Source organism: Spinacia oleracea, chromosome 1, assembly GCF_020520425.1.
Source record: "Spinacia oleracea cultivar Varoflay chromosome 1, BTI_SOV_V1, whole genome shotgun sequence".
In the NCBI taxonomy this organism is placed as follows: Eukaryota; Viridiplantae; Streptophyta; class Magnoliopsida; order Caryophyllales; family Amaranthaceae; genus Spinacia; species Spinacia oleracea.
Genome location: NC_079487.1, coordinates 100,516,806 through 100,535,631, shown reverse-complemented (window position 1 = coordinate 100,535,631; position 18,826 = coordinate 100,516,806). Strand labels below are relative to the sequence as shown.

The 18,826-nt window shown below is 34.1% G+C and overlaps 2 protein-coding genes and 1 long non-coding RNA gene across 4 annotated transcripts; 1 reads left to right on the top strand and 2 right to left on the bottom strand.

Moving 5' to 3' along the window:
• Positions 1–463: 463 nt before the first annotated feature.
• On the bottom strand, positions 464–3,273 carry LOC110793945 (uncharacterized). The gene is made up of 4 exons (XR_002534840.2): positions 3,119–3,273; positions 2,224–2,673; positions 1,995–2,116; positions 464–727 (listed from the first exon to the last, which is right to left on the bottom strand). It is a non-coding gene; the product is annotated as an uncharacterized lncRNA (long non-coding RNA).
• Positions 3,274–4,025: 752 nt separating this feature from the next.
• LOC110793951 (uncharacterized) lies at positions 4,026–9,246 on the bottom strand. 2 transcript variants are annotated; one of them, XM_056837595.1, is made up of 7 exons: positions 9,066–9,246; positions 6,051–6,154; positions 5,649–5,762; positions 5,260–5,538; positions 5,035–5,148; positions 4,439–4,530; positions 4,026–4,363 (listed from the first exon to the last, which is right to left on the bottom strand). In XM_056837595.1, the coding sequence occupies exons 2-7, from the start codon at positions 6,111–6,113 to the stop codon at positions 4,360–4,362; spliced, it is 666 nt and encodes a 221-aa protein (XP_056693573.1). In that variant the 5' UTR covers positions 6,114–6,154; positions 9,066–9,246; the 3' UTR covers positions 4,026–4,359. The 2 variants fall into 2 exon arrangements, with proteins under 2 accessions (XP_056693573.1, XP_021854578.2); XM_021998886.2 differs by having other exon boundaries at positions 4,439–4,511; positions 9,066–9,244.
• A 5,411-nt stretch (positions 9,247–14,657) lies between these two features.
• On the top strand, positions 14,658–18,826 carry LOC110799072 (heat shock 70 kDa protein, mitochondrial). Its single transcript, XM_056837587.1, has 6 exons — positions 14,658–14,912; positions 15,697–15,773; positions 15,856–15,934; positions 16,020–16,586; positions 16,666–17,286; positions 17,925–18,826. The coding sequence occupies exons 1-6, from the start codon at positions 14,847–14,849 to the stop codon at positions 18,540–18,542; spliced, it is 2,028 nt and encodes a 675-aa protein (XP_056693565.1). The 5' UTR covers positions 14,658–14,846; the 3' UTR covers positions 18,543–18,826.

Below are 18,826 nucleotides of genomic sequence, written 5' to 3'. Positions count from 1 at the left end.
AGACCAGTCTGAGGATGTGGTCTTATTCGACCGTCTCTGACGTAAGCAAGCTTGACGTAAAATGATTGTAAGATTAGAAACTAGCATCCAATGGAGTAAAAGCATGGCTGCATATTTTAAAAACTAAACAGGAGATTATGTTTGATGTGTATTGCTCTTCTATTTTTCTGGTGATGTCACTGCTGTTTTTACTCCACCTTTTGTATGTTTTTGGTAACAAGTTTACTTTTAATTGCCAGAAAAATCTCCTTCTCTTGCTTTATTTGACCTCTATTGTATGTCCATGCCATACATTCTCTTTATAGAGTATTGGGTATTATTGTTTATTGTAATTGAACGACTCTAATTAACAAATATAATACAGTATTAGTTTTCTTACAATTATGCATCATACATTTGGCGAATCTTAATGTATCGGTTCGTTTTTTAAGTTTTCAACATATGCATTTTATTGCTACAGAGATCTTTTAAACCTTTCTCTTATTAAGAAATTGGTTAAGATGCTTTCAAAATAATATAAAAGATAGGTAGTCATTTTACGATAATAAATATTAATTTCTTATTGTCCGCATACCTACATTCTAAAAATTTCGCACACATTGCGTGCTTAAAAGACTTATATAAAGAGGATCGCGGAAATGGAGCCGGTATCTTTGAATAAGCTTCTTCTGGCTGCTACACCGATCTGGCTTTGCTTCAGTTCCAGATTCTTTTGAAAGTGTTAAACCTGGTAAGACTCACAATGTTGTATTAGATACTTTTAATAAACGCTAAAGTATTAATTGCAGTGTCACATCTGTAGTTATGTAAATAGTGGGAAGAAGAATAAGCAATGCACTTCTGGTAGGGAAGGGATTGTGTTTTCTTTACCAAATGAAATAGCGAAGAGGATCACCAACAGAACTCAGACCGCCAAAGCGAAAGCTTTAGTCAAGCGAAAACTTTTTTGAACCAATTTCTTTTACAAAAATAAATAAATTAATGGATCTGTCACCCAAGTCACCGCATCATAAGCACAATTATACTTGTGACAAAAATATAGTTATGGAGTCGGAGAGAAATATGTGAAGCATTAAGCAAAATCATACACTCCCAAAATTAATCAAAACAGAAGAGCAAAACCCATGTTATAAACAAACCTAAGTAGGTGATCTCTATGCCTCTATACCAAAAATAACAACTCACTCGTCAAAATGGTTTCTCGTCGCAATCCGGAAACCTCAACCGCAAAATCGATGAGAACAGTTACTCTTAAATTTTGAATTAATCCAGAAATAGCAACAAAAGCTAATAGTTTTAGGTACATGATCTCATTTAGCATCAAATCTTGGCGTTGCAAATTACATCAAAGATTTCAAACAAATAGAAAAACCTTCGTCCAAAGTCGTAACTACAAAAACACAATGCACTAATATTTACCAATTTACTTAAAACAAATTATCAATTGAAATCTCGACTTAATTATCCCGTGTAAGGAAGAATAAGGTTCACTTATATCGACAAAAAAAAATAAAAAAAATAAAGAGATTCAGTCCATCGGAATTCGACTAAAATAAGGGAACACAAACAAAAATCAACAAACCCACACTGATGCACCAGAAAACAGAGCAGGAGCATAGAAATCATGGCAAAAAATCACCTATCCCAGTAACCCTTCATTCATTATGCAGAAAGCGCAAATTACAAACTAATTAAGTACCCTTCCATTCCAAATAAAAGAACTTAAATTCAACCCTAAAAAAATCCAAATCCCCAAAATTTTAGAACACCCAAGTTCATAATTTTCAAAAGAAAAACCCAGAAGAACTTGAAACCTCAAAATTCCGACTTTTTGGGAAAAATTGAAAGTTCCACCATATCTACATTGAAATCAAACAAATTAACCTTAAATCAAATTCAAAATTAAAAACTTAGGAGTGATAAACAATCAATTCCATAAAATAACAACAAAAAAATCAAAACAAAAATAAAAACCTTAGGAGAGAGGAAGGTACCTTGAGGACATCATCGGTGTGCTAAAGAGCTCGATCTTATTCTTGAGGAGGGTTCTTCTGGGTATTTTTCACGAATTTGGCTAATTGATACCTAATTTCCGAAAATGACGTACATCTCTTCCCTGGTGATGTTGAAGTGCATATCAGAGGAAGAATTAACGAAAATGCGTCAAATGCAAAGGACCTAAAACCCTAAAAATAAGTTTAACCAAAGATCTAATCAAAATACCTGAAGATGGTGAAGCTTGATGTAGTTCCAAGTCACTGGGGGTGGGAGAGACCAAAATACCTCTATTATTGTTACCAGAAGCAGCGGAGAAAGGAGGCTCCGATCTTTTTGTAGCACCAGTAGCGGTCGTTGATTCCGCCAATAAGGCTCTGCATTTCCCTCCGATTGACCTCAGAGTCGCCATTAAAGAGGGACGACGGCGAGGAAGGAGAGAGGCAGGTGAGAGGGGGAGAGAGGCAGGTGAGAGGAGAGAGATGGGATAAACGAAATCTCGCCCTAGAAACGAAGGCTCAGCAAGCCCCGATAAACAACAAATGAGGGTATTTTCGTCTTTTCGCTTGGGATATGAAAAGTTGAGTTACCAAAATGCCCTCAGCTGTTCCTTTATATAATAGAGATAGAGATGGAATTGGATGCTACTAATATCAGATCCTGAGTTCATAACTAATTCTGCATTAATGAAACAGTATAACAGTAAGGAAAAAGATTGAAATTAAGATCAATTAACAGTGTATTTTTTATCGCAAAAAGTTTGAATTTTTTTAGTTGTAACAAATAATTGCGGTTGCATACAAACTCCAAATTTCTAAAACTCCAAAGTTCTAAAAATAAGTAAAAGAAAATTACAATCTGGATCAAATTACGCAGTCAAATAACATTAACTTGAACAAATTCACACATTATCCTCCAGCGAGAGACCGGTGGATAGTAATTTCATCATAAGACCATGATTTAACGAAAATAATAAATAATTCACACACATGAACGCAATTGTTATTTTAAATCTCGATTTAAGTACATTATAGCAGGAAAAAAAAAGCTCAAACAAAATTGATAAAAAAATTCGATATTAGTTTGGCAGTAAATCAAAGAGAAATTAGAAATAATAAATTACCTTGGTTTAATAATGTTTGATATGTTAGAAGCTATATGATGAACTGGTTATGGGGTTAGGGAAAGAGATCGAGAACGATAGGGAAAATGGGATTTTTTTAAAAAAAAACTTGATCGAAGTTTTAAACTATTACTTCATGTGTTTTATGCAAAATTGATAAATATTATTAAGGGAAAAATATATTGTTGTATTGGCATGCTGTGATTAGAGGCATTTTGTGTACTATTCATTAAAAAGAAAGTACCATTTCGTTAAACAGAGTACCATTAGATAAAACACATGTACCATTACGATAAAACCACGTACCGTTACGATTAAAACATGTACCATTGAAATTCAATACGGAGTATATTTATAGAAATGCCCTTGTGATGTGTTTTGAAACACATCACAGCATGCCGAATTTACTTCCTAGTGGTGTGTATTCATATTACAAACTAGATATCCTACGTTTGATAGGTTTGCTAAGTCATATAAACTTCTGTCTTATACCCCGTACACAAATTCTCATCTACAAGTGGTGTACGATAAATATTGTACACCGAAGTTAAAGTTAACTTAAAATACTTAAAAGTTACCTTTATATATGTAAAAGTTATAGATTTTTCAGTTAATTTTTTTTTCATTTTAATAAAAAATATTTCTTCAAAATCACTAGTAATGTACAAATTTAGTTATTTAACCGTTTAAAATGCGTATCTATCAACATTTTTTGTTATAATATAAAAGTTAATCAAAACATAGTAAAAGTTACAAAAAACTATGTAAAAATTATCTTGGTATACAATAAATTTATTGTACACCTTATGCGCACAAATCTACCCCATACGATATTATCATCTAGGATAAAGTACTCAATAAAAATAAGCATTATTTATATTTGTAAATTATAGGAGTAATTAGAGACTGACAGAGTACAAACTCCTCCATTATAATGCAATCATATAGTTGAGTTTTCTTTGACAAAATGGATTTCTCCAAAAAAAAAAACTTCAGTGGTTCTGCACTAATATGATACAGAAGGATCTTGCAAACTATGACTATTCCTACCAGACTGCAACATTGAAATATACTCCGTATCGAGGATTGAGTACAAATACTGAACAAGCTTATGTTAACAAGTAAGCTTGATACAACTAATAAAAATGCACAATCTATGAATAAATAAATAATACATGAAACTATTCTATGAAGATTCTTCTGCAGCTTACCCAACCATGCTGCGCTTTCTACCTCTCTGTCTAACTGCAAAAACAAGGATACACAGTTAAGTACAAGACCAAATCAAGATGAGAGGGAGGATAAAGCAGATTGCAATACCTTGAGCTAACTTGTTTGTCGTAGAACACCACTGCTTCGAGGATTTCCTGTATGCAGCAAGCGCCTTTTCCATCTAAACACAAATGTTTGTCCTTAAACACAATAGAAGAGCTATATAAACAGTACAATTCATTTTCGTTGCTTTGAGTAACATTCTGATGATGCTAGGCTACCACCCCTCTTCCCCAAATGAAAAATAATTGTATATTGTTGAGAAAATGAGTAAACCAACAGTTACCGTTTACATATTGCCATGAAAAAATGATGAAGAAGGTTTAGGCTACGTTTGATAGGGTGTAAAACGTTTTCATGGAAAACGACTTTCTCCTTTTCAATCATTTTACGTTGTTTGGTTTGGCAAGGGATGAAAAACAATTTTCTACCTTTCCTCCTTACCTCCCTCTCCCTTCACCATCTTCTCCCATTTTCTTTTAAAGAACCAAACAAAAGAAAACTAGTTTGGAATTGTATTTTCTCTTGAACAATGTTTTCCATGAAAAATCATTTTACACCAAACCAAATGGAGCCTTAGTGAAAAAGAAACTAAAAATTATCTACAAGATCATACGACACGAAGAGGATCCAATATAACCTACCACATTTCCGCAAGAAGAGTGCATAGATATCAATGCCCTTTCAAGTACGTACAAGTCCACTGCTTTATCTTCTGGTAAAGTAGATGTGAAGCTCAAACCAAAGTCAATTAGCACCTAAAAAACATCACACAAGTACTCAACATTAAGGGAGCTTTCCCACCCCATCTAATAATTGTCCATTTCCTTCACAACTACAGTAGTAAATATCAGTGTTGAAAATCTCACCAGTTGATTGGTATCCTTACGAATTAGCATGTTTGAGGTTGTCAAGTCTCCATGAATAAGGCCACCATCATGCAGTTTTGCAATAGAGTCCCCTATTTGTGTTGCGATATCCTGTAAGCGTTCTTCAACAATTCCACTTGAACCAAACTCGAGAAATAGGTCCTTAACCATAGGGCCCTCAACAAACTCAAATATTAGAGTATGCAATACAGGGTCCACTGAGAATAGAACCGGGGTTGTAACTCCTAGTTTTCTAGCTTTTGTCATGCACCTAGCTTCCTGTTAAAAATTAAAACATTAAATCTTCTAATGGTTAGAATTCTAGCTCGTCGACTATTTTGACAAAGAGGAAAGTCAGAGACCAAAATACTACCCCTTGAACAACTTACTGCGTTCAAGCGCTTAAGTGTAAGCTTTGAGTCCAGTGTTGGATGCCTATACTTCTTTGAAAATCTTTCTTTTACAATACACTTCCTTCCAACAAAGGTTGACTTGAAAACTCTCTGCATATGAATGAAATAAGAAAAAATAAGGTGATAGAATAGAAACTGATATACACTTCTAAGTTGCCAGTACTCTGTGGAAACTCCCATTGATAATCAAAGAAAGTCACAGTATTATACATAAGGTTCAAAAAATGAAGGGAGAAAAAGGTGATGAAGGAGAGGGGAGGAGAAAACTAAGATTCTAAACGATAATTATGTTTTCCTGAATGGGAGGGTTGCTGCCATCTCTCTCACAACTCACAAGAAATTATTCCAGAAGAATAATGGAGAATAAAAATAACTCACAGCTTCGGCGCCTTGCTTCAGCAGAACAAGACCTTTGTCTTTTTCATCAGCATCTATCTCCATTCTGGAAAACTGATAGCAACCAGAAACCAAGCCCTTTCAAACTACAGTAGCAAGGAATACCAATAAGTTCATGTATCCAACACATTAGGTTCTCCAACTTTCCCAAATAAAATATGGTCTATATGACAAATAGCATATAAAGCAATTGATTTTGAATTGACAGGGTGAAGTGGTTAAAGAAATAGAGAGAGAATTACTGAAATTCAAGTGATTTTAAGCAAGTATGAGTGGCATACTGTTTCATATAAATTGTTGACTTAAATGTAACATGATCATATTAACACACAAACCCTCAAATCACAGCATCTTCAATGGCTTAGATTGTTTCACACTTTCACTCATTTTTGCGTAGCACACTAATGGTACAGCAACAGTCAAAGTAAACCCTTCCTATGCCTTCATAAAGAAGGGACCAGAAAACAGAAATCTAACAAAAAGTAAGCAGCATAAAATCAACTCCATAACTGAGCCCTCAAATCACAAGCAACACTGTTAAACTCCTAGGTACATTTCAGAAAACTCGAAAGTCACTTCATATTGTTATATTTAAAAGTGAACAGATATCATGAACAAAATTTACAGGAAGAGCGGATATCTTTCAAAATTCCAGGAAATAAGAAACTAGATAAATTTGAATGGGCAGAAATTATATGCATCTATCTAACAGGGACTCGATAGGGGGGCTGGTCTATCAACTCCTAAAAATGAATGTCAGCCGAAGAGTTGTACAACATAGACTATTGATTTCATTAGAAAATACGATCAAGATAACCATATGAATCAAAACTACTTTATCTATCTATGAAATAATTGATGTTTTCATATTAAGTGCAGGTTTGGCATGAATGTTGGAAAGGGAGTGGAATGAAAGAAATAAGGAGAAAGGGTAATGTTAACTATTACAATTACTGGTTGTTAGGTATTACTTATGTACGATTCCCTTACTTGATGTTTGGTAAGTAATAAGGAACAAAATCTCTTGTTTGGTACAAATTAGCAACAAATAAAACACCACCAGTTATTCCTCAAAAAAAAAAAAAAAAAAAACCACTTGAATACCAGATATACAACTATTCATGAAGATATAACCAAAGAAAAAAAAAGCAAAGCTTAAGCCTCTCACTTCAACCAGGCAGCTCATAACAGAACAGAATAGAACAACTGCAGCCCCAAGCCCAACTATTCATCAATATTGTTAATCTGCCACAGAACAGCTGACCGTAAAACCTAGTAGAAACCAATGCCACGACACTAACCAGACTACTGCAGTCACAAACGATGTTGCTGCTGGTCAGAACCATCCACAAAATCTGCATCTTAGCAGCCTAAGGGAAAGCAACAAACCAGCATGGCTTAAACTCAAATCAGCCACATCCAAACCCAAAACAAGACCAGCAACATGCCTAAAATGTTAAAAGCCGAGTAGCATTTGGCTGGCTCTGCATTTGCAGATGACCTTTCTAATGAGAGCTTACGAAGTTTATTTTCCTTCAAAAATGTTGCGCCCTCTGTTAACACATGATCCTCACAACCTTCCTGATACCTAATCTTTAGATTCCCAGCAAGATGAATGCAGTTGGCCAGTACATCTAACCTATTATGTTGACCCACTATGAAGATACTAGGCGGAAGATCAATCCATCCATACAATATAGATTTAATATACATGTGCCTTAAAAGGCACAATTTAATTATGAAAGCCTACTAGTTGCTCTCGAATTAAAAAAAAACCCAGGAATAATAATCATCTGATGAAAGTTGAGATAATATTTTCTAGAACCAAGCTACTGAAGTAGAAAAACCCAGATAAATTATAGATTTAATAAGTAATATGAACTACAACTTCTTCTATTTATTCATCTCTTTTGAGCATTTCATTGAACATGTGGCATAAATTTCGAAGAACCCAATACAGTAAAATTTTACTCAACATTCAACAATACATGAAAAATAATCAACGAAAACTCCAATAATACCAAAGACCCGAAAAATATAGATGAAAAAGGAGCATAATTGAAGCACAACAGCCAAACTAAAAACTAAGGTTGATTAAATTCGAAATTAAACAGCAACTCGCAAGGATTTTATTGCAAAAATTGAAAGAACAAGATTCAGAAATTAGGGGGAAAAAAATACAAGTACAAAACTTACAGAAACGTTGAAATCGTGTGAGATTCAATAGAAATTGGGAGAAAGCTCAAAGGAGAGAGGGAAGAGAGGAGAAAGAAGGAGAGGGAGAGAGAAAGATGACCACACACTCCTAAATCCAAACCAAACAACTTATGACGCGCGTAAATGGTTATCTAAATCCATTTCCAACTCTAAAAAATTTCCATACAAAACATCCCTAATTAAGTAATTAGACTACTACACGTCTACACGTTACGGAGTATAAGATTGGGATCACATCCATAGAATAGCCAAGAACTTACTAGTTATTCTAGCAACGCGTAGCAATAACTTCATTTTTTGCAAGGCAATCAAACTAACATGAACTAAGCCTGATTTCCCAACAATTTTCATCAATCATTTCAATTAACATTCCTTTTCCAGTAAAACTCTCAAGTTAGAATTCAACCAAAAGAAAATAAAGACACATTCAAGCTTCAAAAAATCAAACTTATGCTAATACTAAATTGAGTTATGCTTATAACCAAAAATAACACAAAATATTAGGAAATACCCAATTTGTCCAATATTTTTTTCTCCAATTTCGATGAATTACCCATACTGGGGGATAAATTATTTACATAACACCTAATACGATTAATTATGAAAAAGGAAAAAGGAAACACCCATAATTTACAAACTTTTAACGAAATTAATCAACAGATTGTATCCTTTCCGATTGAAACACTTAAATTTCAGAGGAAACTAGGGTTACATTTACAAAATAGAACAACATCAAAATAAGTTAGATTATAAATTTGACGAACTGAAGAGAGAGAAAACCTCAGCGAAGGGAAGAATTTCAATGCCGAGGAGGAACGCCGGACGGAAGACCTGCAAAAGACTGAGTTGAGGTGGCCGGCGGGGAGTGTTGTAGCTTTTAAGCGGGAAGGCTGTGTTTCGTGGGGTAGAAACTGTTTTCCTCAATTTCCTTCTTTTGAATTACGGTTTCCTTTTCTCGTCCGTTTTAGGCCAGAAATAGGACGTGTTCGGTAGTAGTGTTTTTAAAATACTATTTCCTCCGTCTTTTAATACATAGTCATGTGGGATCTTGTTAAATTCGTCTCAATGTGTATTTTCAAAATATCAACTTTTTATAATCGGTTTTTTCATGAAATGCCCCTGAGGTTTGCAATAATGCACCAAATACCCCTGCGCGTTTCAAAATTCATAGAATACCCCTATTTAAACTTAAAGTGCACCAAATGCCCTTGGATTTAACGGCCGTTAGTACTCCGTTAACGTTAATTTACGTTTATGCCCTTATTCACCCAATATTCTACATTTTAACTTTAAAAAAAAAATCTTATTTCTTCTCTCTCCTCTCATCTCCTCTGTTGTTTCTGGCCCTTCTTAAATACTCGCCCCTCTTCTTCTTCTTCATCGTTTCTCTTCTCCCCTCACCCTCCTCTCTCCTCTCAATCTCACATCTCTTTTTCCTGGGTATCAAAATGGTGAACCCAACCACAATTTTTCCTTCTTCAAACCATCTTCATCAAACATCAATTGCTAACTCAAATCCTCAAATAATCGAACCCAAATTTTCTAGTGAATTGAAATCGCGAATTGAAGTTTGATGAAGAAGGGGAGGTTTAAGCCGATGATGAAGGACGGAGAACAAAAATAGATAGAGTAGAGAACATAGAGGGTAGCGCAACAATTAAGAGAGAATACATAACTAAATCGAGGGAGCATGTGAAATTAGAGTAGATTTTGGAGCAACATTTGTTTTTCAGATTTTGATTTTCGTTGCTTTTCCTATTTTAGATTTTGGAGCTGAGTTCTTCGTGAGCATAGAATAGCAGCGGCAGCAGCAAGGGGCGAAAAACAGCAGAATTTCGGTAGATTAGAGAGAGATTGTAGACATTGGAATTCGAATTTGTAGTTTAGATTTTTCGATTTTAGGAATTAAACTCTCAAAATTTAATGTTCTCTTCTTCAATATTATGGGTTTTTGTGTTTGAAGGCTGTGTATGTTTCATGGTTGCTCCTGCTGTGTATGTGGTGAAGGATGTGTATGTGTTGTAGTCATTCTGCAGGTTCTGGTTTCTGCAGGTTCTCTGCAAGCTCTCCCTTTCTGCTTGATGCTGCTGTGCAATACTATGGTCTTTGTATCAGGTGTTTGACCTGGTTTTGGTTGTGCTGTTGTTGTGAAGTTCTTGTGTGCAGGGTGTCCAGTTAAGGCTGGTTTTGAACACCTGGTTTTGGTTTTGCTGCTGCTGTGCAGTCCTTGTGTGCAGGATGTCCAGTTAAGGCTGTGGTTTGCTTGCTTACTGGTTTGCTTCCCAGCTGCTGATGTTGTGTTTATGCTTGTTTGTTCTTTGCTGCCCTGGTTCTGCTGGTTGTTTTGCAGTCCGAGTGGCTTGTAATTAATGTTTTTTTGTGTTTTAGTTAGGGATGCGGTTGTGCTCCCCTTGCTGTTTGTTTCCTTGTTATTTGGGTTTGTTCTTAACTGGTTTCTACCATTTTGGTAATAAAATTTGCCTTATTTACCAAAAAAAATATTATGGGTTTTGTTCTTCAATTTTCAGATGTATTGATCTTCAATTTTGGGCTTCAAATTCATTTATTAATGGTATAAGCTGTTTGGGTATTTGGTGCAAAAAACTTTATAAATAGATGTGTATTATGCAAAAAGTTTATAAATAGGTGTATTTGGTGAATTATAAACATGACTTAACGGAGGACTAACGGAAAGTCATAATAGGGGTATTTGATGAACAGTTCAGAAACAATAGGGGTATTCTATGAATTTTGAAACGCGCAGGGGTATTTGGTGCATTATTGCAAACCTCAGGGGCATTTCATGAAAAAACCGTTTTATAATTTTTGCATAAAGAGAAATTTAAGATATAAATGATCAAAGTTGTGCATCGGCATGCGTGAAACTAACAAACGTTGCGAGTATTAAAAGACGGAGGAAGTATTTTGTAAAATTTGAAAGTGTTTAGTGAAGTAGTGGTTTAGGTAGTGCTTATGTTAAAAATAGTAGTAGCATTTTGAAGTAGCTGTTAGAGTTTGATAAAATTATAATAAAGTTTTTAAAAAATATATACGCACTCCATTCTTGAATGTTAGTCACATGAATCTCAATTGAATTTAACTCATGTGGGTAAGAAAGAAAAATAATTAAGGGGTTTATTGGGAATAAAAATTTATTTGGGAGTAAACAAGTGAATCATTTAGACATTTAGAAAGGTATAATCGTGATAAATGTTGGACAAATAAGGAAAGATTTAAAAGGGAATAATAAAAAAAGAACAGTTCAAGAACGGATGGAGTATAACTTTTATTGTATTTTACAATCTCATCTGTTAATTTTACCAAACACTCATACTAGTTATCCGTTACTTTGACAGTTAACTGTTACTCGCTATTATTAACCGTTACCCGCTACTCAACTGCTAAATGCTACCCGTTACCGCTAGTTTTACCAAACAGGGTTGTAGTCTAATTTTTCATTTAACTTAGCTATTTTCGATATTTTCTTTTTGTCTAATTCAGCTAATGTCTCTTAAATTTAATAAATCATCATAAATGAGTGGTTCATCTATAAAGATTTGTCCCCCTATGGTGGAGTTGGTTTTAGTACGTTTGTTTGTTGTTCCCCCGTAATAGCTTTATGTAGAATTGGTTCGTTGATAAAGTTTTATACAAGATCGCAATATATATCATTTTTTCGAGTACACTCAAATGAATTTAATGAAAATCATCCTCGTAACTACAACAAATTGTTAGACTATCTCTCTAAAAAGGTTACATGTTATAGCGTTGTAGTATAAAAGACGTAAACAATGCATATTATTCATTGACCGTAGTTTTGATGAAGGGAACCTTTACTTATTCAATTTGATATATATTTGTTAGATCTATATATATGTCTATTGTAGAATCGTAATATTCTTTATTAATGAATTAATTTTCTCAAAAAAAAAAATACTATTACACACTTTCAAATGAATTAAAAACAATGTGGATAAACTGATTTTTTAAAAAAGGAAATGATCAATAAAAATCAATTTTAATTGGTAAAAATAATTTAAGTTTTGCATAAACCTATTTGCATCTCATAAAGTAAAAATATATATATAATATATATATATATAAATATATACGTAGTATATATATATATATATTTTATTTGTTATGTTAGTTGAATGATGTATTCGTAGACACGAATCTATACTAATATATTAAAAGGCGTTGTGGAAAATGTATATGTGTCACGTAGTACTCTCCTCACGCCACATCATCCATTCACCAAGTATTATGTAATGGACAACCAAAAATCAATACAACGAGGTTCGAACAACAGACCTCAAGTGTGGATGATGATTCTCATTACCATTTTAACCAACCACCAATTGTGGTTTATCTATTCACATTAATGTATACATAAGTGTTCACATGAATTCTAAAATAAATAAATTTTTATGTGACTTTTAAAGTTCTATGGACTATTTTGAAAAGAAAAAAATTAAACCATTATGACAACCATGAAGAAACATGATGTCATAAGTCTCATAAGAATAAATTATAGGATTGCCTTACATAGCTGCATATATAACTAATTTATTGTTTATTAATTTGACGCACTTAGTTCCACGATAAAACAAATTATACAAATTGTAAGATGATATGATTGAAAACTTATTTGCCATGATAAATGACTTAGCGTGTCTGTGTAATTGACGAACTTAACGGATACTTTTCATTCTATAGAATACAAGTATTTTGGTCAAATATATTGAGTTCAAGAAAAATCTAAAACTTTAGTTATTCAATGTAGCAACCGGGGCATCGCCCGGGCCACACACTAGTTCTTATTTACAAGGGGTGTATAATAAATATTGTACACCGGAGTAAAAGTTAACTCGAAAATCAAAATGCTTAGAAGTTAAGCTTATATAGGTAAAAGTTATCTTTTTTTAAGTGATAATTTTTTTCATTTTAGTAAAACTTATTTCTTCAAAATCACTATAATGTATAACATTAATCATTTAACCCTTTAAAATATTTGTCTATCAACTTTTTTTTTATTAATATAAAAGTTAATCTAAACTAGGTTAAAGATAAAAAAAAATAGGTAAAAGTTATTTTGGTGTACAATAAATTTATTGTACACCTTGTGCGCACAAGAACTTTTGATTCGTAGATCTCGATATAACCCTTTAAATAAGATTGCCTATTGTAAGCATAACATTTTTTTGCTTTTTTTTGATGGGCAAGCATAACATTTCTTATTTTCATTATTAATCTAATATATATATATATATATATATATATATATATATATATATATATATATATATATATATATATATATATATATATATATATATATATATATATATATATATATATATAAAGGAGGCATATTTGCTGAATTATTAGAGCGCCACATAGGATTACTAATGGTTTTGGCTAATGAAAAATAAGATTTCTATTTTATTTTTGAATTAAAAAAATCAATTGCCACGTAGATAATTAATTAGGTGCCACGTAGATATTTTAATTAATTAATTATTAATATATACAACTCCATCTAAAATCAAACTCTATGATAATGTAAAAATAAATCTAAAATAAAATTAATCCAAAATCAAACACTAATATAAAATAAAATAAATAAAATTCAATTTAAAATTAAACATCAATCCAATAGGCATATTTGCTGAATTATTAGAGCGCCACGTAGGATTACTAATGGTTTCGGCCAATGAAAAATAAGATTTCTACTATATTTTTGAATTAAAAAAATCAATTTCCACGTAGATAATTAATTAGGTGTCACGTAAATGTTTTAATTAATTAATTACTAATATATACAACTCCATCTAAAATCAAACACTCTAATAATTAGAAAGTAAATCTAAAATAAAATTCATCCAAAATCAAACACTAATCTTAAATAAAATAAATAAAATTCAATTTAAAATCAAACATTAATCCAATATTAGAGCACCACGTAGAAAATCTAATGGCTTCGGCCAATGAAAAATAAGATTTTAAAATTAATTTTGAATTAAAAAAGTCGAGTGTCACGTAGATAAATAATTAAGTTCCCGTAGATATTTTTATTAATTAATTGTTATTATTACGCATATACAATTTCTTTCAAAAACAAACACTCTCATAATTAAAAAGTATATCTAAAATGAAATTCAATGCAAAATAAAAAACTATTCTTATCTAATACGAAGTATATACAATTGGTATATACATATGATTTTTATTTAAATATAACGATTTAATAGAATCTGTGTATCACACGGGCTAAAATCTAGTTTAAAATAGAATTAAGAAAAAAAAAAGTGGCGTAGAGGTGGCCATGTCAAGTACTTAGGTTGGACTGTTGGAGGAGCTTGGAGGACAAGAATACAAGATAGTCGCATATCTAGAACGACTATTTCATTTCTCTTAAACCCTAAACCCTCTCCTCATTTTCATTTTGCCCTTTTTCGCTTGTATAGGAAAATTCAACCCAGGAGAGAGAAAAACCCTCCGCAACTTCCACCGTCTTCTTTCTCTTACTTATCAGATCTACTCTTCTATCTACCTACCATGGCCACTGCACTCCGCCGCTGTCTCCGCCCTGAGCAGTTCCGCTCTTTTCCTGCCTTTAAATCGGTACTCTTTCTCTCTATACTATCTGAACTAGGGTTTTGGTTTATTTGTTTCGTTGATGTATAAATGGTGCATTTCTTGATCTATTTAAAGTCATAAATGGTCAATTGTTTCTTCATTTTACTATCTTCAAGTTTGATTTTGATTTTGGTTGACGATCATTTTAATTAAAGTGTTTTTAGGGTTTTATCTTGAAATGACTCTTAACCCAAAATGAATCTTAATTTAAATTTGTGAATTTCGTCTTTTAATTGGATAATGTTTCGTATAAGAATTTCAAATTTTGTATGATAGGGAGAAGTGTATTAACCCAAAATGAAGGGTGATTTTGAAGTTGTCTGTGTTTTTAGGCCTTTGAAGGTACTTTTGTGTTTGCCTACTCCGATCATATTAATGGAAATACTGTATTATCCTTGAGTATGATTTGCGATACCATGTTTACATCGATGATAGATTGTACCGCTTATGGTTTCAAGCTGACAATTTGTTCTTACCAAGTCAAAAGTTGTTGTTGGATTATTTATTTGGGTCTGCAATAGTCTGATATTGTCATAAAGTGTGAAAATTTCATGTTTGAAGGGGTTTTCCATTTGGGTTCTTTTTTGGTTGGGTTTTGTCATCTCTACACTTCTGATTTATCTTCTAGGTTGGTGATTTTTGATTTTTGTCATTGATTGTTTCTATTGGCTGATATTTTTCCTGTAAATTTGAATTTCTGCCCTGTTGTGTGCTCATTGCAATTGATGTTAAGCATTTTTTATTTTATTTTTGTATTTCGTTTCTGCAGTTGGCTGGAAATGCTAGTCCATCGTTGTCTAGTCCATTTATGGCACAAAGATTGGCAAGCTTGGTGAGACCTTTCAGGTGATACATTTGTTACCATTTCATTTCCTCTTCTGTATAGTGGTAATGGATCTGGCTTCTTACATGTGTCTTTCCTATACAGTTCAAGACCTGCTGGGAATGATGTGATTGGTATTGACTTGGGTACCACTAACTCTTGTGTTTCTGTCATGGAGGGAAAGGTAGATGATCAAGTGTATACCTTGTTCATTAATAAAAAACATTCTACAGTTTTCGGACCGATAACATTTTTTTATTGCTGTGTAGAGTGCCAAAGTGATTGAGAATGCTGAAGGTGCTCGCACTACGCCTTCAGTAGTCGCATTCAACCCAAAGGGTGAGCTTCTTGTGGGTACTCCTGCCAAGCGTCAAGCAGTTACTAACCCCACCAACACAATCTTTGGGACTAAACGTTTGATTGGGAGAGTTTTCAGTGATCCTCAAACACAGAAAGAAATGAAGATGGTCCCGTATAAGATTGTGAAAGCTCCTAATGGAGATGCATGGGTTGAAGCTAACGGCCAACAATATTCTCCAAGCCAGGTTGGAGCCTTTGTCTTGACCAAGATGAAGGAAACTGCTGAGGCTTATCTTGGGAAAACAGTTTCTAAGGCTGTGGTTACTGTTCCAGCTTACTTCAATGATGCTCAGAGACAAGCAACTAAAGATGCTGGAAAGATTGCAGGACTTGATGTGCAGAGAATTATAAATGAACCTACTGCTGCTGCTCTTTCTTATGGGATGACCAACAAGGAGGGTCTTATTGCAGTTTTTGATCTTGGTGGTGGAACCTTTGATGTCTCTATCCTTGAGATATCCAATGGTGTTTTTGAGGTACTTTTGTTGTTGTTGTTGTGAGCTTGTTGTCATTACTATGCTTCATTGTGTATACTAACACGAGGTTCTCTCTCAGGTTAAAGCAACAAATGGTGACACATTTTTGGGAGGAGAAGACTTCGACAACACTTTGTTGGAGTTTTTGGTGTCTGAATTTAAGAAAACGGAAGGCATTGATTTGAGTAGTGATCGTCTTGCCTTGCAAAGGCTTCGTGAAGCTGCTGAGAAGGCGAAGATAGAGCTCTCATCTACATCTCAGACAGACATCAGCCTTCCCTTTATCAGTGCAGATTCTTCTGGAGCGAAGCACTTGAACATTACACTCTCAAGGTCAAAGTTTGAATCACTTGTAGGGAATTTGATTGAAAGAACTCGAGCCCCTTGTAAAAATTGTTTGAAGGATGCTGGTGTTTCACTTAATGAAGTTGATGAGGTTCTTCTTGTGGGGGGTATGACCCGAGTGCCAAAAGTTCAGGAAATAGTGCAGGAGATCTTTGGCAAATCTCCAAGCAAAGGAGTTAACCCCGATGAAGCTGTTGCTATGGGTGCTGCCATCCAGGGTGGTATATTGCGGGGTGATGTCAAGGATTTGCTTCTTTTGGATGTTACTCCCCTCTCTCTTGGTATTGAAACACTTGGTGGTGTTTTCACCAGATTGATAAACAGGAACACAACCATCCCCACGAAGAAGAGCCAGGTAACCAATATGCTATTTTATTTATTTTTCTCAGTCTCTCTTCAGATGTGGAATATTTGTTTGTTAACTTCAAATTCTTTTTTAACTTTAATGTTAATGGCCACCTATTTTTTAATATTAAAACACCCTTTGCTTGGAAGCCAGACTTTGAGAACTTAAGCCATAACTAGACCTACCCACATTTCATTACTGATCCCTCCTTGCCCTAAGCGGATCTGGGAGCTATCAGCGACTAATTAGCGTAACTGCTCATCAATGTCCTGCTGTTATTATCTGATTTAATGTAGTGTTAAATTATCTAGTTTCAGACTTTCAGTATGTGTGTTGTTTAATCGTTGTAAACATAATAGGCTTTAGCCCAAGCTTATGAAAATTCAAAAGTGATACTTTTAAGCATTTTATAAAAATTACAGCTCTATGTGCATATTTTTGGATAAATTACTGTAATTTATGACAATTATTGGCACTTATCTGCTAATGGGCTAGAAACAGATGTTTTGAGATACTCAAAGCATCTTAGCTTACTGAAAATAAGTTATGATGACACCGAAGCTTATTGCTGGTTATCTCTTTACGTAGTCTTGTGCTTGCTGGTTGTCTCTAATACATTTTTACTGTTATGTTTTTCCCTATTTCAGGTGTTCTCAACTGCAGCCGACAACCAAACTCAGGTCGGCATTAAGGTATTACAAGGTGAACGTGAAATGGCAAGTGACAACAAGATGCTAGGGGAGTTTGAACTCCAGGGTATTCCACCTGCTCCACGAGGCCTTCCCCAAATTGAGGTGACCTTTGATATTGATGCAAATGGTATTGTAACTGTTTCTGCCAAGGACAAGGCTACCAACAAAGAGCAGAATATTACCATAAAATCCTCTGGTGGGTTATCAGAACATGAGATTGAGAAGATGGTGAAGGAAGCTGAAATACATGCCCAGAAAGATCAAGAGAGGAAGTCTCTTATCGATGCCAGGAACACAGCAGACACAACCATCTACAGCGTTGAGAAGAGTTTGGGTGAATACAGAGAGAAGATTCCAACCGAAATTGCAAAGGAAATCGAAGATGCTGTTTCCGACTTGAGAAGTGCCATGCAAAATGACAACCTTGAGGAGATCAAAGCAAAGACTGATGCTGCAAACAAAGCCGTGTCAAAGATCGGGGAACATATGTCTGGCGGTCAAGGTGGTGGTTCTTCCTCATCCGGTGGCGCTGACCAGACCCCTGAAGCCGAGTATGAAGAGGCCAAGAAGTAGACTGACTGACGGAGTCTTATGTTTTTAAGGTGCACATTTTAAACATTGTTAGTTCATAGCTAAGATTACCATCACTTCAATTTTGTTTTGATCGTTCATTAGTGTAGTAGTAGTGTATTAGGCTCTGTGGAATTGACTGGAAATGGGTATATTTTGGTGAGGAAGCTGCGTAGAAAATAATTTTTGTTGAGCGACTTTGAGGGTTATTGACCCTCCTTACATGGGAATTTAAATTTGTAAGTTTCCTCAACTTTTGTTTTTGGGCAAATTCCTCTTCTTTTTTT

What these genes read in the sequence shown, in the direction of transcription:
- LOC110793951 (XM_021998886.2), bottom strand. Translation starts at nt 6,113, where the DNA reads ATGGAGATAGATGCTGATGAAAAAGACAAAGGTCTTGTTCTGCTGAAG. An exon ending in TGAAGCAAGGCGCCGAAGCT is followed by an intron (nt 5,763 to 6,050) that starts GTGAGTTATTTT and finishes ATTCATATGCAG; the next exon opens with AGAGTTTTCAAGTCAACCTT. An exon ending in GACAAACAAGTTAGCTCAAG is followed by an intron (nt 4,364 to 4,438) that starts GTATTGCAATCT and finishes TTGTTTTTGCAG; the next exon opens with TTAGACAGAGAGGTAGAAAG.
- LOC110799072 (XM_056837587.1), top strand. Translation starts at nt 14,847, where the DNA reads ATGGCCACTGCACTCCGCCGCTGTCTCCGCCCTGAGCAGTTCCGCTCT. An exon ending in CTTTTCCTGCCTTTAAATCG is followed by an intron (nt 14,913 to 15,696) that starts GTACTCTTTCTC and finishes TCGTTTCTGCAG; the next exon opens with TTGGCTGGAAATGCTAGTCC. An exon ending in TATCCAATGGTGTTTTTGAG is followed by an intron (nt 16,587 to 16,665) that starts GTACTTTTGTTG and finishes GTTCTCTCTCAG; the next exon opens with GTTAAAGCAACAAATGGTGA.